The sequence below is a fragment of the Oncorhynchus mykiss genome, chromosome 3 (genome assembly GCF_057628025.1).
Source record: "Oncorhynchus mykiss isolate SJ-2025 chromosome 3, ASM5762802v1, whole genome shotgun sequence".
Taxonomy (NCBI): Eukaryota; Metazoa; Chordata; class Actinopteri; order Salmoniformes; family Salmonidae; genus Oncorhynchus; species Oncorhynchus mykiss.
The window spans coordinates 79,017,593-79,037,288 of record NC_143024.1 but is presented as its reverse complement, the minus strand read 5'-3'; the positions used below and the strand labels follow the sequence as shown (position 1 = coordinate 79,037,288).

At 43.3% G+C, this 19,696-nt stretch overlaps 1 protein-coding gene across 2 annotated transcripts in view; it reads right to left on the bottom strand.

The window, feature by feature from the left end:
• Window positions 1–19,696, bottom strand: part of LOC110520441 (vang-like protein 1) — a 46,585-nt gene that overhangs the window by 2,423 nt on the left and 24,466 nt on the right. For both annotated transcript variants that reach the window (XM_021597761.3, XM_090230210.1), the window contains 5 exons: window positions 8,266–8,697; window positions 8,014–8,189; window positions 4,047–4,180; window positions 2,589–2,754; window positions 302–536 (listed from right to left, as the gene is read on the bottom strand). In XM_021597761.3, the coding sequence (XP_021453436.3) occupies window positions 302–536; window positions 2,589–2,754; window positions 4,047–4,180; window positions 8,014–8,189; window positions 8,266–8,697 (1,143 nt within the window). The remainder of the gene's footprint in view (window positions 1–301; window positions 537–2,588; window positions 2,755–4,046; window positions 4,181–8,013; window positions 8,190–8,265; window positions 8,698–19,696) is intronic.

Sequence of the window (19,696 nt, the reverse complement as noted above, 5' to 3'; positions counted from 1 at the left end):
ACACACACACACACACACACACACACACACACACACACACACACACACACACACACACACACACACACACACACACACACACACACACACACACACACACACACACACAGACAGACAGACAGACAGACAGACAGACAGACAGACAGACAGACAGACAGACAGACAGACAGACAGACACGGAAATACACAACACATTTCAGAATTGCTGACAGTATCGTAAGGACATAATAAAGAGTATTGTGTTAGGGTACGGGGACTGACTTGGCACTAGAGTAGGGCTAATGGGTTCATTCTTGCTTACCTTGGGGCTCATGTTGTGTGTGAGGCAGAAGGCCAGGTGTCTCTGGATGCTGTCCATGCTGTGGCAGTGCTGCCTCCTGGTGGTTCGGAGGTATTTCTGCAGGGCGCGGGCCATGGAGGGTAAGATGGCCGAGGCTGCCTCCCGTACATCCATCACATCCCCGGGGGACACTTTCTGCTCCTCCTGATGCATCCTCCTCACATGCATGAAGGCCTCCTCCACAGCCACCACTAGCCTAACGTTAAAGTAATGTACACACAGACACAACATTCAGTATACTGTACATTCATATTTTCTTACACCCTAAAGTTACTATCCTAACGTTGGTCCAGTAACCGAAAGGTCGATGGTTCGAATATCCGAGCCGACAAAGTGAAAAATCTGTCGATGTGACCTTGAGGAAGGCACTTACTCTAATTTGCTCTAGGGGAGCCGTAATACTTGGCCTGACCCTGTAAAACAAGGCATTTCTCTGTACCTATCTGGTGTGTGGCAATAAAACATCTATTACAGCAATGTACACACAACATTCAGTATACTACTGTATATTGTTCTTACATCTGTTCTTACATCCTACAAGTTAGAAAAACACAAGACAATGTACCCTACTGTATCTATTCTTAAGTCCATTTATGTAAATCCTGATCTATATTTTAAATCCTTGCATTAAGCTTCATACAGTGCCTACAGAAAGAACACACAGCCCTTGACTTTTTTCACATTTTATTGTCTTGCAGACCAAATGTATAATTGATTAAATTGAGATTTTTTGTAACTGGCCAACAGACAATATCCATAATGTCAAAGTGGAATTATGTTTTTAGAATTTCTTTAACAAATGAATTAAATTAAAAGCTGAAATATCTTGAATCAAATATTCAACCCATTTGTTATGGAAAGCCTAAATAAGTCACATAATAAGTTGCATGGACTTACTGTGTGCAATAAGTTTTGAATGACTACCTCATCTCTGTACCCAACACATACAGATAATTGTAAGGTCTGTCAGTCGAGGAGTGAAATTCAACCACAAAGACCAGGGAGATTTTCCAATGCCTCACAAAGAGGGCACCTATTGGTAGATGGGTAAAAATAAAATAACAAGCAAAAAAAGCAGACATTTAATATCCCTTTGAGCATGTTAAAGTTATTAATTACACTTTAGATGGTGTATCAATACACCCAGTCACTACAAAGATACAGGCGTCCTTCCTAACTCAGTTGCCGGAGAGGAAGGAAATCACTCAGGGATATCAACATGAGGCCAATGGTGACTTTAAAACAGATACTGTACAGTTTAATAGCTGTGATAGGAGAAAACTGAGGACGGATCAACAACATTGTAGTTACTCCTCAATAACCTAAATGACAGAGTGAAAAGAAGGAAGGGTGTACAGAATAAAAATGCATCCTGTTTGCTACAAGTACTAAAGTAAAACTGCAAAAAACTTTATGTCCTAAATACAAAGCATTGTTTAGGGAAAATCCAACAGAACACGTTACCGAGAGCCACTCTTCATATCTTCAAGCATGGTTGTGGCTGCATCATGTTATGGGTATGCTTGTCATAGGGAGTTTTTTAGGATAAAAATAAACAGAATAGAGCTAAGCACAGACAAAATCCTAGAGAATTTCCAACAGACACTGGGAGACAAATTCACCTTTCAGCAGGACAATAACCTAAAATGCAGGGCCAAATATACATAGTGGCTTACCAAGTGGCTTACCAAAACGACATTGAATGTTCCTGACTGGCCTAGTTACAATTTTGACTTAAATCGTCTTGAAAATGTATTGCAAGACTTGAACATGTGTGTCTAATAATGTTCAACCAACTTGACAGAGCTAGAATAATAAAATAAAAAACATAATGTGCAAATATTGTACAATCCAGGTGTTCAAAGCTCTTAAAATCTTAGCCAGAAAGACTCACAACTGTAATCACTGCCAAATGGTAGTATTGACTCAGGGATGTAAATACTTATTATATATTTTTTTACATTTGTACTTACCTAAATGAGATATTGCTGTTTTCATTTTCAATACATTTGCTAAGATTCCTAAAAACATGCTTTCACCTTATTGTTATGGGGTATTGTGAAGATAGGTGAGAAAATATATTTAATTAACAAAATGTGGAATAAGTCTAGGGGTATGAATACTTTCTGAAGGCACTGCCACCTATGTATCTTTCATCCTTCTTTCTTCACTAATTTCTTTCTTTTTAACCCAAATATTCACCTTCCTATTCACTCAAGAGTGTTCTTTCTCTCTCTCACTCACTCACCTGGCTCTGTGTTTGCAGACCCGTCTGTCATAGTCTGCCTCTTCGTAGTATAGCTCGTTATGAGATGTGTTTTTGTGCCTGGCTGCTGCAGAGATCATGGTCCGAGACTTGCCCCCCACCGACAGTACCCCCGACCCCTCTGCCGGCTCCGCCGGGTTCCCTGGGCCTATGAACAGGAATCACAGAGGCATGATGGGAAGGTCACTGTGGCCCAATCAGCATATCAACAGCAACCCGGGGAAAACACAGATCTCAGTGAGGATTCTAAATCTAAAAATCTGATGAGACTGATGAAATATTCAGTCTGGTAGTTACAGCTGACTATGTGGTTTAGCCATCTGCCAAATGACAACAGAGTTAGCCAAAGTTGAAACTAACATCTGGCTACCAGGCTAGTAAATATTCATCAAATAAAAGACAATACCAGTTTGATCACATAATTCACATCTCTCTATGGTGAATACCAATAACTAACCCAGAAGTAGTAAAAGCATAAATTATAGTTCCTGGGGGATATGAATATGGAGTAGTGGAATCTGGTCCATATTCATGAGGGATATGTGGATATGAGGGGAGTTCAGTACAGTAATCCCGGCAGATACAGGTCAGGAGAGATGAAGCAATGAATCATTAACACCAAGGTGTGTACTGTATGTGTGTGTGTGTGTGTGTGTGTGTGTGTGTGTGTGTGTGTGTGTGTGTGTGTGTGTGTGTGTGTGTGTGTGTGTGTGCGCACGCATGTGTATGTGTGTGTGTAAGGCTGAAAGCTACTGTGATGAATTATTGAAAGGCAGAAATGCCCTCCCTCCCTCCCATTTCATACTTTGACAAGGGGAGGGTGGGAGGGTTCTGTGAGGAACCGTACCAGCATACTCCTCTACCGAACTCCACTACAAAGACCATAGAGAAAACCCATAAAATCTGCACTGAGTTGGGAAGGCCCAAGTACTCCGTTGGCAGTCGGTGCCTGTGTGTCTGTGTAGAATATCTGGTGAATGAAAGGGGTGGTTAGATTGGTATGTATCTGTGTGTGAAGGCGTCGAAGCAGTGCAAACATTGTGGGTGAGGGAAGGGAAGTGATGAATGAGGTTAGTAATGTACACTAGGTTAGTAGAGTAAACTTGTAAAAAGTGTGAGGACACACAGAAGAGATTATTACCCAGCTTTACTTACTGTCATTGTCCAAAAGGTAAGCTCTCAGTTTAGCTTTAAATGTTGCTTAGGGTGGCATGGGAAGGTATACGGAGAGACAGCATCACAACGAAGCACATACATGGACAAATACGGTGGACAGACAGCTGACAGATGGAGAGACAGGTAGAGCGAGAAAGAGAAAGAGTTTCACTTTATGATGCAGTTGCAAAGAGGAAAAGAGATGCTTGGAAGGTGGACGACACATACAGGGAGACAAATCCTATGTAACCATTGAAGAACCACTGAATCTGTAGCTATACTAACCATCCACGGAGTAAACCTTGAGGGCAGCCAGGTGCTTGGCGGCACGGTGCTTGGAGGCGGAGAGAAGGGCGGGGTTATGAAGAGGAAAGTCTCTGTAGTAGAACTCTAGCAGAGACAGAGCTGCCCTCTGAATACTGACACAGACAGAGACAGAGGGAGAGAGAGAAAAAAAGCAAAAGAGGGGCAAGAGAGGGAGGGAGAGAACGATGGGAAAGAGAGAGGGGCAAAGGGAGAGAGAGAACGATGGGAGAGAGAGATAGGGTAAGAAAAAAGGCCATAAAGTAGTAGGAGGTAGAGAAAACAGATGGATGTATTATAAAAGAAGGTCGGGAATGAAGTCCATTATTGTCCCTGCTGATTTGATTCACCTGATAAAATAGCTCTTACTGAGCAGCATGCCTCATATCTACACTACTCCCCCAGACCAGACTACTGCAGACCAGGGCCACGTTATACAGCGTTCCCTGCTTTAAACTGTCCTCCAGCCTCAGGCCTTTCTACAGGAGATCAGTCAGTATCAGACAGAGAGGCTAGAGGTGAGGCAGCATAGAGAAACAGAACCACGCATATACTGTATCAATGTCAAGTCTACGTACACTTAGCTAACCTTTCTGCAAGGGATCAGCACGCTTATTGAAATATCTGAATGGACAGATAGTTGTGTGAGTATTAATTGTTGTGAGCATAAAAAATTACAGGCCTACCTTAACAATGAAAACGCCTTTACTAAATTAAATGTAAATATCCATGTGACATTGTTACATACAAGGATATACAATGACATTTCAAATTATTAATTTAATAAAACAAAGTGCACAGTGCTCCCCATAAAAAGAAGCGGTAGCCGACCAGTAGCCTTCACGTCTGTAGCTTTTTGTTTATGTTGGCCAATCAAAGCGTCAGAGAGGCTCAATGTGTAGTGAGAGTTCACTAATAAAATTACAGAATTAAAAGTTAGCGAAATGAGAAGGAGTAGGCTACAACGAGCAACCAACAGGTAGGCTGTTTTATCTGAATGGGGTTGGGGAGAAGCTTAGCATGTTGCCTCAATTAGACTGGCTAGCTACAGTTGGCTAGCTTAGCTTAAAAGCTTCTCTAGGCCACTCTTGTCAAGACAGACACTGTTATATGGGATGCTAAATAACGTTGTGGCTGCTACAAGTTAGCTAGTCTTGGTTGGAGCAGAGTTTCCTTGGTGTCGCTCACTCCATCTGCTTTTTTAATATCCAACAAAAATGCATGATACCATTCGAACAGTGATTCCCCCCCCCCCCCCCCCCATAGTGTGGAGATATACAGTACCAGTCAAAAGTTTGGACACCTACTCATTCCAGGGTTTACCTTTATTTTTGACAATTCTCTACATTGTAGAATAATAGTGAAGACATCAAAACGATGAATTAACACATATGTCGTAACCAAGAAAGTGTTAAACAAATCAAAATGTATTTTATATTTGAGATTCTTCAAAGTAGCTATCCTTCGCCTTAATGACAACTTTTCACACTTGGCATTCTCTCAACCAGCTTCATGAGGAGTCACCTGGAATGCATTTAAATTAACAGGTGTGCCTTGTTAAAAGTTAATTTGTGGAACTTCTTTTCTTCTTAATGCATTTCAGCCAATCAATTGCGCTGTGACAAGGTAAGGGTGGTATACAGAAGCCCTATTTGGTAAAAGACTAAGTCCATATTATGGCAAGAACAGCTCAAATAAGCAAAGAGAAACAACAGTCCATCATTACTTTAAGGCATGAAGGTCAGTCAATCTGGAAAATTTCAAGAACGTTTAAAGTTTCTTCAAGTGCAGTCGTAAAAACCATCAAGCACTGTGATGAAACTGGTTCTCATGAGGATCGCAGGAAAGGAAGACCCAGAGTTACCTCTGCAGCAGAGGATAAGTTCATTAGAGTTACCAGCCTCATAAATTGCAGCCCAAATAAATGCTTCACAGAGATCAAGTAACAGACACATCTCAACATCAACAGTTCAGAGGAGAGTAAGTGAATCAGGCCTTCATGGTCAAATTGCTGCAAAGAAACCACTACTAAAGGACACCAATAAGAAGAGACTTGCTTGGGCCAAGAAATACAAGCAAAAGACATTAGACTGGTGGAAATCTGTCCTTTGGTCTGATGAGTCCAAATAAGATTTTTGTATCCAACCTCCGTGTCTTTGTGAGACGCAGAGTAGGTGAACGGATGATCTCCGCATGTGTGGTTCCCACCGTGAAGCATGGAGGAAGAGGTGTGATGGTGCTTTTCTGGTGACACCGTCAATGATTCATTTAGAATTCAAGGCACACTTAACCAGCATCGCTACCACAGTATTCTGCAGCGATACACCATCCCATCGGGTTTGCGCTTAGTAGGACTATAATTAGCTTTTTAACAGGACAATGACCCAAAACACACCTCCAGGCTGTGAAGGGCTATTTGACAAAAGAGGGCTATTTGACCAAGGAGAGTGATGGAGTGCTGCATCAGATGACCTGGCCTCCACAATTACCCGACCTCAACCCACTTGAGATGGATTGGAATGAGTTGGACCGCAGAGTGAAGGAAAAGCAGCCAACAAGTGCTCAGCATATGTGGGAACTTTTGTATTGGATATTGGAAAAGCATTCCTCATGAAGCTGGTTGAGAGTGTGCAAAGCTGTCATCAAGGCAAAGGGTGGCTACTATGAAGAATCTCAAACATCAAATATATTTTGATATGTTAAAAAAATTTGTTACTACATGATTCCATATCAAATAAAATACAATTTTATTTGTCACATACACATGGTTAGCAGATGTTATTGCGAGTGTAGCAAAATGCTTGTGCTTATAGTTTCGATATATGGCTTTTTCTTTGCAAATCTGCCTAGAAGGCCAGCATCCCTGAGTCACCTCTTCACTCTGTACACCTATGTAGATATTCCATTAAAAAGCCGCTTTTTCCAGCTACAATAGTCATCTACAACATTAAAAATGTCTACACTGTATTTCTGATCAATTTGATGTTATTTTAAATGGACACAAAAATTTGCTTTTCTTTCAAAAACAAGGAAAGGACATTTCTAAGTGACCCTAAACTTTTGAACAGTAGTGTACATGTGAATATATGGATGAGCAATGACAGAGTGGCATAGGCAAGACGCAATAGATGGTATAAAATAGAGAATATACATATATGTTATTTCATAGTTTTGATGTCTTTACTATTATTCTACAATGCAGAAAATTGTAAAAAATGAGTAGGTGTGTCCAAACTTTTAACTGGTACTGTACACAAATAGAGAAAAATCATGTTTTGATTGCGCTGGGCCTTTAAACCATATGCTTTTGATAAGAGAGACAGCTCTGGGTTGTCCTAAGTTCTCCTAAGGCACATATCTACGATCAGTTTACTAGCCATAAATCCTAGCCTGAACAGTTATGAAGAAAATGCCAAATCCGACTGTAGATCAGTATCTGGAAGGTAAGTTCATCATACTGCATCATAGCCCCTCTTTCTCAGGCCCAGCCCACCTAATTACCAGAATAGCACCCTAGAGCAAAAAGACTGGACTGGAGCATTCTGGGTGATTTAGTAACTAAATTACTGCTACGCTTCCCCCTGAACACAAGTCTTCAATTACCCACAGTTCAACAGGGCAGTCGGGTGTGGGTGGGTGCGTTGGGGTGAGGGCATTCTAAAGGCATTCTCTAATAGTCTGATTTTCTGTAAACGTTTCTGCTATCTGAGTGATCAGCTGACTGGCTTTTGTTTACTGGCATCAGTGGACACAACATGGTTTCTCAATTCATCTGGGCCACACCATTCAGTTCCCTCCTTGTTGTATACAGACTGAGTTCAAGCAGAATGAACATTTCGGTATGACCTTAATGTGAATAAAGTGATCTTCATCTTCATATTGCTGGTAGAAGAATGACGTCACTACGGTCAGCAACAACATTTTAGCAAGAGATTGTTGTGTGTATTACCTGAGCTGTCCCAGGTTGTAGTAGCGTGTCTCTCCGTCAGTGGAGCGTATAACACACAGGCTGTAGCAGGGCTGGATCTGTCTGATCTCCAGCAGCACGATGGCCAGGTAGTGGACAAACAGCAGAGAGTCCACCAGAGACACAGCAAACTGGACGATACCTTGGTAGTCCTCATCCTGGAGAATACACAACTCAGGTTCAACACACACACACACACACACACACACACACACAATTATGAAGCATACACACCTGTGAGTCGAGGATGCGGACCCCATAGAACAGCCAGTAGGAGAGTGTGAGCAGCAGCGTGAGCGTGGCCAGGAGGGCTCGATACACACACACTCTGGGCAGGCTGGCACTGGCCTGGCGCAGGAAGATAGCCCATACAGCAAGCAGGAGAATGAGGAGTTTACAGGACACAGAGAGGAAGAGGCCCTCACAGGCAGAGCCACAGGCCTGCAGCCTGGCTGGCCACAACACTGCCGGGAGGACCAGGAAGGCCAGGGGGGTGGCCAGGACCACTAGCCCCACACAGATGCCCAGAATCAGGGGAGTGTAGAGCTGACAGCCCTGCCTCTGGCCGTCGTCCGGTACCTTCCACAGACCAACCACCTCCTCCTGGGATAGACTGAGCTCTGAGGTGCCGGTCACCGCCGTGGTGGTCTCCCCCCAGTTATCATCCTGAGAGAGGGGGGGAGAGAGAAGAAAGAAAGAAAGAAAGAAAGAAAGAAAGAAAGAAAGAAAGAAAGAAAGAGAGGAGGACAGGAAGAGAGAGGAGAGATTAAAATATATTCAAACTTAGCATAAGGTTGATCATCTCTGACTGATAGATAAGATAGAAAAGGACAGAAATACTCTGTGGAGGGATGGTATGTGAGAGACAAGCCAAAGTGACAAACACACACTGGTAGACATTCTGGTGTGATTCCAGTCTCTGTCCCTTGTACATACAAAGCCAGACAGATTGGAGACACACTGACTAAATCCTTTGAGGTTTATTGCAAACATCCCATCCATCATTCTATTAAAAGAGGCCTTTGGTTTCCTGGAGTTCTGTGTTACTGTGACAGGCTTTCAGCTCCCCACTGATCCACATAGGATGACATTGACAGTACACAGTCAGACTGCTCATAATGACCAGGTAGGGATGACACACGCACACGGCTGATGTTATTCAGGCCTATCATTGCAAATTAGAGTCAAATCTCGTCTCCCAGCTCAGGATACATTTTATAATAAATGTGCCTGAGGAGGAAAGAGCACAGTGAGACACTGATTAAAATACCTGTCTGCTGAAGAGAGCATTTCTCTGTCAATTATTCAGCTATGTATTTCTCTGTTCATTTTCTCCCTTACTCACTCTTTCTGTGCCTGCTGCACGGAGCTTTATTCTCTCAATGTCTGTCTGGTAAGGAGCTGGGAACAGAGTGTGTGTGTGTGTGGATTTGAATACCGCAGCCCCTCTTCTTGTGTCAGCACACACACAATTAGCAAACACTAACCCACACGACACCCCTAAAACGTCATCCCTTGCCAGATGGACACACCACCTGACATGCCATTAGGAAATTACACTGGGAGAGAGAGGGAGAGAAATAGGGGGAGAGAGAAATCCTCATTGTGATTGCTGAATAAAATCAGCTTTAATTATAACCCTCAATGGGGGGTTATAAAGCTGCACATCGCCCACCGCTCCCGAGTATACTACTCGCCAATGTCCAGTCTCTTGACAACAAGGTAGACGAAATCCGAGCAAAGGTTGCCTTCCAGAGAGACATCAGAGATTGTAACATTGTCTGTTTCACGGAAGCATGGCTCACTCGGGATACGTTATCAGAGTCGGTACAGCCATCTGGATTCGTGACGCATTGCATGACAGAAACAAACATCTCTCTGGTAAAAAGAAGGGCGGAGGTGTATGCCTAATGATTAACGAGTCGTGGTGAGATCATAACAACATACGGGAACTCAAGTCATTTTGTTCACCTGACCTAGAATTCCTTACAATCAAATGCCGCCCGCATTATCTACCAAGAGATTTCTCTTCGATTATAATCACAGTCGTGTATATCCCCCCCAAGCAGACACCTCGGCGGCTCTGAAAGAACTTCATTGGACTCTGGAAACTGGGAACCACATATCCTGAGGCTGCATTTATTGTAGCTGGGGATTTTAACAAGGCTAATCTGAAAACAAGGCTCCCTAAATTTGATCAGCATATTGAATGCGCGACCCGGGCTGGCAAAATTCTGGACCATTGTTACTCTAACTTCCGCGATGCATACAAAGAATTATTTCGGCAAATCTGACCACGACTCCATTTTGTTGCTCCCAGCATATAGACAGAAACTAAAACAGGAAACGCCCTTGCTCAGGTCTGTTCAACGCTTGGCCGACCCATCTGATTCCACACTTCAAGATTGCTTCGATCACGTGGACTGGGATATGTTCCGGATAGCGTCGAACAACAACATTGATGTATACTCTGATTCGGTGAGTGAGTTTATTAGCAAGTGCATCGGTGATGTTGTACCTACGGCGACCATTATAACCTACCCCAACCAGAAACCGTGGATTGATGGCAGCATTCGCTCAAAACTGAAAGCGCGAACCACTGCTTTTAATCAGGGCAAGGCGACCGGAAACATGACCGAATACAAACAGTGTAGCTATTCCCTCCGCAAAGCAATCAAACAAGCTAAGCGTCAGTATAGAGACAAAGTAGAGACGCAATTCAACGGCTCAGACACGAGAGGAATGTGGCAGGGTCTACAGTCAATCATGGATTACAAAAAGAAAACCTGCCCCGTCGCGGACCAGGATGTCTTGCTCCCAGACAAACTAAACAACTTCTTTGCCCGCTTTGAGGACAATACAGTGCAACCCACACGGCCCACTACCAAAACATGTGGGCTCTCCTTCACCGCAGCCAATGTGAGTACAACATTTAAACGTGTTAACCCTCACAAGGCAGTCGGCACAGATGGCATCCCTAGCCACGTCCTCAGCGCATGCGCAGACCAGCTGGCTGGTGTGTTTATGGACATATTCAATCAATCCCTATCCCAGTCTGCTGTTCCCAAATGACTATCGCCCCATAGCACTCACTTCCGTCATCATGAAGTGCTTTGAGAGACTAGTCAAGGATCATATCACCTCCACCCTACCTGAAACCCTAGACCCACTCCAATTTGCTTTCCACCCCAATAGGTCCACAGACAACGCAATCGCAATCACACTGCCCTAACCCACCCTATGTAAGAATGCTGTTCATCGATTACAGCTCAGCATTTAACACCATAGTACCCTCCAAACTCGTCATTAAGCTCGAGATCCTGGGTCTCGACTCCGCTCTGTGCAACTGGGTCCTGGATTTTCTGACGGGCTGCCCCCAGGTGGTGAGGGTAGGAAACAACATCTCCACCCCGCTGATCCTCAACACTGGGGCCCCACAAGGGTGCGTTCTCAGCCCTCTCCTGTACTCCCTGTTCACCCATGACTGCGTGGCCATGCACGCCTCCAACTCAATCATCAAGTTTTCAGTGGTAGGCTTGATTACCAACAACGACAATACGGCCTACAGGGAGGAGGTGAGGGCCCTCGGAGTGTGGTGTCAGGAAAATAACCTCACACTCAACGTCAGCAAAACAAAGGAGATGATTGCGGACTTCAGGAAACAGCAGAGGGAGTACCCCCCTATCCACATCGACGGGACAGTAGTGGAGAAGGTGGAAAGTTAAGTTCCTCGGCGTACACATCACGGACAAACTGAAATGGTCCACCCACACAGACAGCGTGGTGAAGAAGGCGCAACAGGGCCTCTTCAACCTCAGGAGGCTGAAGAAATCTCTCTTGTCACCGAAAACACTCACAAACGTTTACAGATGCACAATCGAGAGCATCCTGTCGGGCTGTATCACCGTCTGGTACGGCAACTCCTCCGCCCACAACCGTAAAGCTCTCCAGAGGGTAGTGAGGTTTGCACAATGTATCACCGGTGGCAACCTACCTGCCCTTCAGGACACCTACACCACCCGATGTCACAGGAAGGCTAAACGATCATCAAGGACAACAACCACCCGAGCCACTGCCTTTTCACCCCGCTATCATCCAGAAGGCGAGGTCAGTACAGGTGCATCAAAGCAGGGACCGAGAGACTGAAAAACAGCTTCTATCTCAAGGCCATCAGACTGTTAAACAGCCATCACTAACATTGAGTGGCTGCTGCCAAAATACTGACTCAAATCTCTAGCCACTTTAATAATAAAAAAATGGATGTAATAAATGTATCACTAGTCACTTTAAACAATGCCACTTTATATAATGTTTACATACCCTACATTACTCATCTCATATGTATATGCTGTACTCTATATCATCTACTGCATCTTGCCTATGGCGTTCGGCCATCGCTCATCCATTATTTATATGTACATATTCTTATTCATTCCTTTACACTTGTGTGTAAAAGGTAGTTGTTGTGAAATTGTTAGATTACTTGTTATATATTACTGCATGGTCGGAACTAGAAGCACAAGCATTTAGCTACACTCGCATTAACATCTGATATCTATGTGTATGTGACCAAAAACATTTGATTTGATAAATGGTGGTGAGGCAACAAGGTCTCATAGTTTCCCTCTGAAATTTGACGTACTATGGATGAACATCTATTTTTGATGCATTCATTATGTGTGGTTACAGGGTTAATTCTGTGTGGATACACATTTAAAATAGAAACAACTCAAAAGGTTAACCATTAAGCCAGTAATTCCACATGGTTAATGTCAGGGCAATGGTTTGGGGAAGGCTTAAAACAAAATAATTAAAAAGGATGTGCTATTACCATCAAGTATTGCTAGCACATTGTGAACTGTGGTGGCGCGGTGGTCTGAGCAGCACACTTTGGCTATGAGCATCATGAGTTTGCGCCCAGTGCTTGTGTGAAATGGCTAGCTAGTTAGCTAATAGGGTTTCAATCGGTGATGTCACTCCCCCTGAGACCTTTTTTTTTTATCACTTCCCCACCCGTCGGCGGACAAATATCTTTTAGTTCTTTTGTGTTTTTTTTTTACAGCTTTTCTGCTACATATACATACATTTTACATCTATATTTTGCATACACATTTGACATACTTTTATATAAAGCAGTCACATAATAATTCATTACCAAACATAAACTCTTTAATCCCAACCCTCAGCCACTACCTGTATGGCGCATCTGTCAACATTTTTGTCCTCAAATTAAACTAGTGTATTTTATTTTATTTATGCCAGCTCCTTTCAGACAATTTGTATCTTTAATATATGGCAGGCAAACACGTTCCCAACCTTCTCCCTTTTCCACTTGCCTCCTCCATTTTTGTGGTAGTGCTGCAATCAGTTAGTTGTACATTTGGATTGAGCAGATATTCCCATACATTTTCGATAGCTGCATGTGAGATACAGTGCCTTGCGAAAGTATTCGGCCCCATTGAACTTTGCGACCTTTTGCCACATTTCAGGCTTCAAACATAAAGATATAAAACTGTATTTTTTTGTGAAGAATCAACAACAAGTGGGACACAATCATGAAGTGGAAAGACATTTATTGGATATTTCAAACTTTTTTAACAAATCAAAAACTTAAAAATTGGGCGTGCAAAATTATTCAGCCCCCTTAAGTTAATACTTTGTAGCGCCACCTTTTGCTGTGATTACAGATGTAAGTCGCTTGGGGTATGTCTCTATCAGTTTTGCACATCGAGAGACTGAAATGTTTTCCCATTCCTCCTTGCAAAACAGCTCGAGCTCAGTGAGGTTGGATGGAGAGCATTTGTGAACAGCAGTTTTCAGTTTTTTCCACAGATTCTCGATTGGATTCAGGTCTGGACTTTGACTTGGCCATTCTAACACCTGGATATGTTTATTTTTGAACCATTCCATTGTAGATTTTGCTTTATGTTTTGGATCATTGTCTTGTTGGAAGACAAATCTCCGTCCCAGTCTCAGGTCTTTTGCAGACTCCATCAGGTTTTCTTCCAGAATGGTCCTGTATTTGGCTCCATCCATCTTCCCATCAATTTTAACCATCTTCCCTGTCCCTGCTGAAGAAAAGCAGGCCCAAACCATGATGCTGCCACCACCATGTTTGACAGTGAGGATGGTGTGTTCAGCTGTGTTGCTTTTACGCCAAACATAACGTTTTGCATTGTTGCCGAAAAGTTCAATTTTGGTTTCATCTGACCAGAGCACCTTCTTCCACATGTTTGGTGTGTCTCCCAGGTGGCTTGTGGCAAACTTTAAACAACACTTTTTATGGATATCTTTAAGAAATGGCTTTCTTCTTGCCACTCTTCCATAAAGGCCAGATTTGTGCAATATACGACTGATTGTTGTCCTATGGACAGAGTCTCCCACCTCAGCTGTAGATCTCTGCAGTTCATCCAGAGTGATCATGGGCCTCTTGGCTGCATCTCTGATCAGTCTTCTCCTTGTATGAGCTGAAAGTTTAGAGGGACGGCCAGGTCTTGGTACATTTGCAGTGGTCTGATACTCCTTCCATTTCAATATTATCGCTTGCACAGTGCTCCTTGGGATGTTTAAAGCTTGGGAAATCTTTTTGTATCCAAATCCGGCTTTAAACTTCTTCACAACAGTATCTCGGACCTGCCTGGTGTGTTCCTTGTTCTTCATGATGCTCTCTGCGCTTTTAACGGACCTCTGAGACTATCACAGTGCAGGTGCATTTATACAGAGACTTGATTACACACAGGTGGATTGTATTTATCATCATTAGTCATTTAGGTCAACATTGGATCATTCAGAGATCCTCACTGAACTTCTGGAGAGAGTTTGCTGCACTGAAAGTAAAGGGGCTGAATAATTTTGCACGCCCAATTTTTCAGTTTTTGATTTGTTAAAAAAGTTTGAAATATCCAATAAATGTTGTTCCACTTCATGATTGTGTCCCACTTGTTGTTGATTCTTCACAAAAAAATACAGTTTTATATCTTTATGTTTGAAGCCTGAAATGTGGCAAAAGGTTGCAAAGTTCAAGGGGGCCGAATACTTTCGCAAGGCACTGTAACTCCTCCGTTTCTATTCAAAACATCATTAATAAATATAATAACACATCTTTTTTTAAATCCATAAAGAAAATATTTTTATTAATCATAACATTTGTTGTAATATTGTCACGAGCGTCATCAGGGACCAAGGTGCAGCGTGGTGAGCGTACATTTCTTTTTATTCTGAATGTCGCCAATAAAAACAAGAAACAACAACACGACCGTGAAGCTTACTAGGGCTATACAGGCCACTAACAAAGTCAGCTACCAACAACTAAGGTGGCAAAACAAGCTGCCTAAGTATGATTCCCAATCAGAGACAACTATAGACAGCTGCCTCTGATTGGGAACCCCACTCGGCCAAACACACAGAAATACAAAACATAGAATGCCCACCCCACATCACACCCTGACCTAACCAAATAGAGAAATAAAACATCTCTCTAAGATCAGGGCGTGACAAATATTTGTTCTAACTTTTCTGGAGGATAAAACTGAAATTGTGACCAACCTTGTATGGCTTGTTTAAGAAAAGGCGATACTTTAAACAAAATGTAATTTTCAATTAGTCGGAAATGAGAAGTTATAATATGTATGAAGGCAAAAAGGCAAAATTAGAACAAAGGATGAGCCTTTCTAAATAATCTACTGGAGAACCATTTTGGGTTTAAGTATAACTTATGTATGAGTGAAGCTTTTAGTGAGAGGTTTAAAGCTTTAATATTTAATAATTTAAGCCCCTCCCAATAATTTAAGCCCCTCCCAAACTCATATTCATTATATAAATAAGCACGTTTGAGACCTTGAAGTAGTTGTTTCCCTTGCTCTGCAAGAGCCGTGGCTTTTGTGGAGCGATAGATAACAATGCTTTGTGGGAGGCAGTTGTTGATGTGTTCAGACGGTCCCTGGATCGAGCCCTGGTTGGGGTGAAGAGAGGGACGGAAGCAACACTGTTACATTGGTGCCATGACCCAGATCACTGGATGCTGCGGAAAAGGAGGAGGGACAACTACTTCAAGGTCTCAGAGCGAGTGACATCACCAATTGAAACGCTATTAGCTAGCTAGCCATTTCACACCAGGTACACTGGGCAATAATTTTTTATTATTTTTTCCTGAGTGCCGAGGAAGGCATATATTGACGTTCTCAGGACCTTTTCAAATGTCCGAAATCAAAGTCTATTTCTAGTGATCAGGACGGGTGAGGAGAGTCACTTGGTTGTGGTGACTGTCGAATGGCTGTATTTGGCCTCACATCCACATTCGCTCTCCAGTAGGTGGCAATCAGGCAATTAGTCACATTGGTCCAAACTGTGTGTGTGTATGTGTGTGCAGTGGCGCGTACCGCAGTTTCGTGTACTGACATTTTATAACTAATCTCATGCTATTCTGCACATTTAGCAATGAGGCTGAGAAACCAAGGCTATCGAGTCTGCCGATGAGGATGTGGTGATTGACAGAGTCGAAAGCCTTGGCCAGGTCAATGAATACGGCTGCACAGTATTGTTTCTTATCGATGGCAGTTAAGATATCGTTTAGGACCTTGAGCGTGGCTGGGGTGCACCCATGACCAGCTCTGAAACCAGATTGCATAGTGGAGAAGGTATGGTGGGATTCGAAATGGTCAGTAATCTGTTTGTTGACTTGGCTTTTGAAGACCTTAGAAAGTCAGGGTAGGATAGATATAGGTCTGTAGCAGTTTGGGTCAAGAGTGTGAAGAGGGGGATGACCGCAGCTGCTTTCCAATCTTTGGGAATCTCAGACGACACGAAGGAGAAATTGAACATGCTAGTAATAATTTTAGAAAGAAAGGGTCCAGATTGTCTAGCCCGGCTGATTTGTAGGGGTCCAGATTTTGCAGCTCTTTCAGAACATCAGCTGACTGGATTTGGGAGAAGGAGAAATGGGGAAGGCTTGGAGCGAGTTGCTGTGGTGTGTGCAGTGCTGTTGACCGGGGTAGGGGTAGCCAGGTGGAAAGCATGGCCAGCCGTAGAAAAATGCTTATTTAAATTCTCAATTATAGTGGATTTATTGGTGGTGACAGTGTTTCCTATCTTCAGTGCAGTGGGCAGCTGGGAGGAGGTGTTCTTATTCTCCATGGACTTTACAGTGTCCCATAACTTTTTTGAGTTTGTGTTGCAGGAAGCAAATTTCTGCTTGAAAAAGCTAGCCTTGGCTTTTCTAACTGCCTGTGTATATTGGTTTCTAGCTTCCCTGCAAAGTTGCATATCACGGGGGCTGTTCGATGCTAATGCAGAACACCATAAGATGTTTTTGTGTTGGTTAAGGGCAGTCAGGTCTGGAGAGAACCAAGGGCTATATCTGTTCCTGGTTATACATTTCTTGAATGGGGCATGCCTATTTAAGATGGTGAGGAAGGCATTTAAAAAAAATAAACAGGCATCCTCTACTGACGTGATGAGATCAATATCCTTCCAGGATACCCCGGCCAGGTCGATTAGAAAGGCCTGCTCGCTGAAGTGTTTCAGGCAGCGTTTGACAGTGATGAGTGGAGGTCGTTTGAACGAGGCAGTGATCGCTGAGATCTTGGTTGAAAACAGCAGAGGTGTATTTAGAGGGCAAGTTGGTTAGGATGATATCTATGAGGGTGCCCGTGTTTACGGCTTTGGGGGTGGTACCTGGTTAGTTTGTAGGACGGCTGGGGTGTTAAGCATGTTCCAGTTTAGGTCGCCTAGCAGCATGAGCTCTGAAGAGAGATGGGGGGCAATTAGTTCACATATGGTGTCCAAATCACAGCTGGGGGCAGAGGGTGGTCTATAGCACGTGGAAACGGTGAGAGACTTGTTTTTAGAGAGGTGAATTTTTAAAAGTAGAAGTTCAAATTGTTTGGGTACAGACCTGGATAGTAGGACAGAACTCTGCAGGCTATCTTTGCAGTAGATTTCAACACCGCCCCCTTTGGCCGTTCTATCTTGTCTGAAAATGTTGTAGTTAGGGATGAAGATTTCAGAATTTCTGGTGGTCTTCCTAAGCCAGGATTCAGACAAGGATAGAACATCCGGGTTGGCAGAGTGTGCTAAAGCAGTGAATAAAACAAACTTAGGGAGGAGGCTTCTAATGTTAACATGCATGAAACCAAGGCTATTACGGTTACAGAAGTCATCAAAAGAGAGCGCCTGGGAAATAGGAGTGGAGCTAGGCACTGCAGGGCCTGGATTCACCTCTACATCACCAGAGGAACAGAGGAGGAGGAGGATAAAGGTACGGCTAAAAGCTATGAGAATTGGTCATCTAGAACGTCCTGGATGACCAGGGGGCGATGAAATAGCTTCAAGGTATAATGTACAGACAGAGGTATGGTAGGATGTGAATACAGTGGAGCTAAACCTAGGTATTGAGAGATGATGAGAGAGATATTGTCTCTAGAAACATCATTGAAACCAGGTGATGTCATCGCATGTGTGGGTGGTGGAACTGAAAGGTTGGATAAGGTATAATGAGCAGGGCTAGAGGCTCTACAGTGAAATAAGCCAATAAATACTAACCAGAACAGCAATGGACAAGGCATATTGACATTAAGGAGAGGCATGCTTAGTCGAGTGATCATAAGGGTGGTGAGTTGTGAGGTTGGTTGGGGTCATGGCGATTCAGACAGCTAGCCAGGCCATCGGTAGCAAGCTAGCATAGGATGGAGGTCTGTTTTTAGCCACCTCGAGCGTTTCCGTCGGTAGATTAGTGGGGCTCCGTGTGGTAGAGGGGATCAATCCAATTGGCAAAATAGATATAGTGACCCAAGAAAAATTGTCCGATAGACCTGAGATAGCAGCCGATAAGACAGCTAACGATTAGCGGGCCGCAGATGGGCGTTCAGGTAACGTTGCGACGGAGGGGCCAGTTGGATAACTCCCTCGGGCAGATAACGTCGGTATTCCAGTCGTGAAAGCCCGGTGGGGCTCCGCATCGACAGTAAAACGGATCCGAATAGGTATTTGTAGCACAGGAGTGGCTGATGGAACTCTTCAGCTAGCTAGCTCCGGAAAAATTGATGTTTGCTCCGGGATCGACGTAAGCCAATAGTCACACGGATAGCAACTAGCTAGCTGCGAGATCCAGATGTAAATGTCCAGAGTTTGTGGTTGAAATCCGGGGATATGGATAGAAAAATAGGTCAGGTATGTTCTAGTCTGAGTCGCGTTGTACAAAACTGGCGATAGCTTTTTGAGCTAAAGGATAGCTGATGACGACAAACCGTGGTTAGCTGAATATTAACGTTAGCCAGTAAACTGGCTAGCTTCTGGCTAGCTTCTGGTTAGCTTCTGGCTAGCTTCTGGTTAGCTTCTGGCTAGCTTCTGGCTAGCTTCTGGTTAGCTTCTGGTTAGCTTCTGGCTAGCTTCTGGTTAGCTTCTGGCTAGCTTCTGGCTAGCTTCTATTGTGAATTTCAGATTTTAGGTAAATAGTACGTTTTTTTTTAATTGGTGAGGCGGGTTGCAGGAGAGTGTTTTGAAGTTGAGTTTTTGGAAAATATATAAAAGATATGCGAAGAAAGATGTAAATATATATATACACGACAAGACAAGCACAAAGGACGTCTGACTGCAATGCCATCTTGGTTATGGAAGGTAGATAGGATAGACAGGCATTTAACATTTGATTTTTTAATAACACAATCGT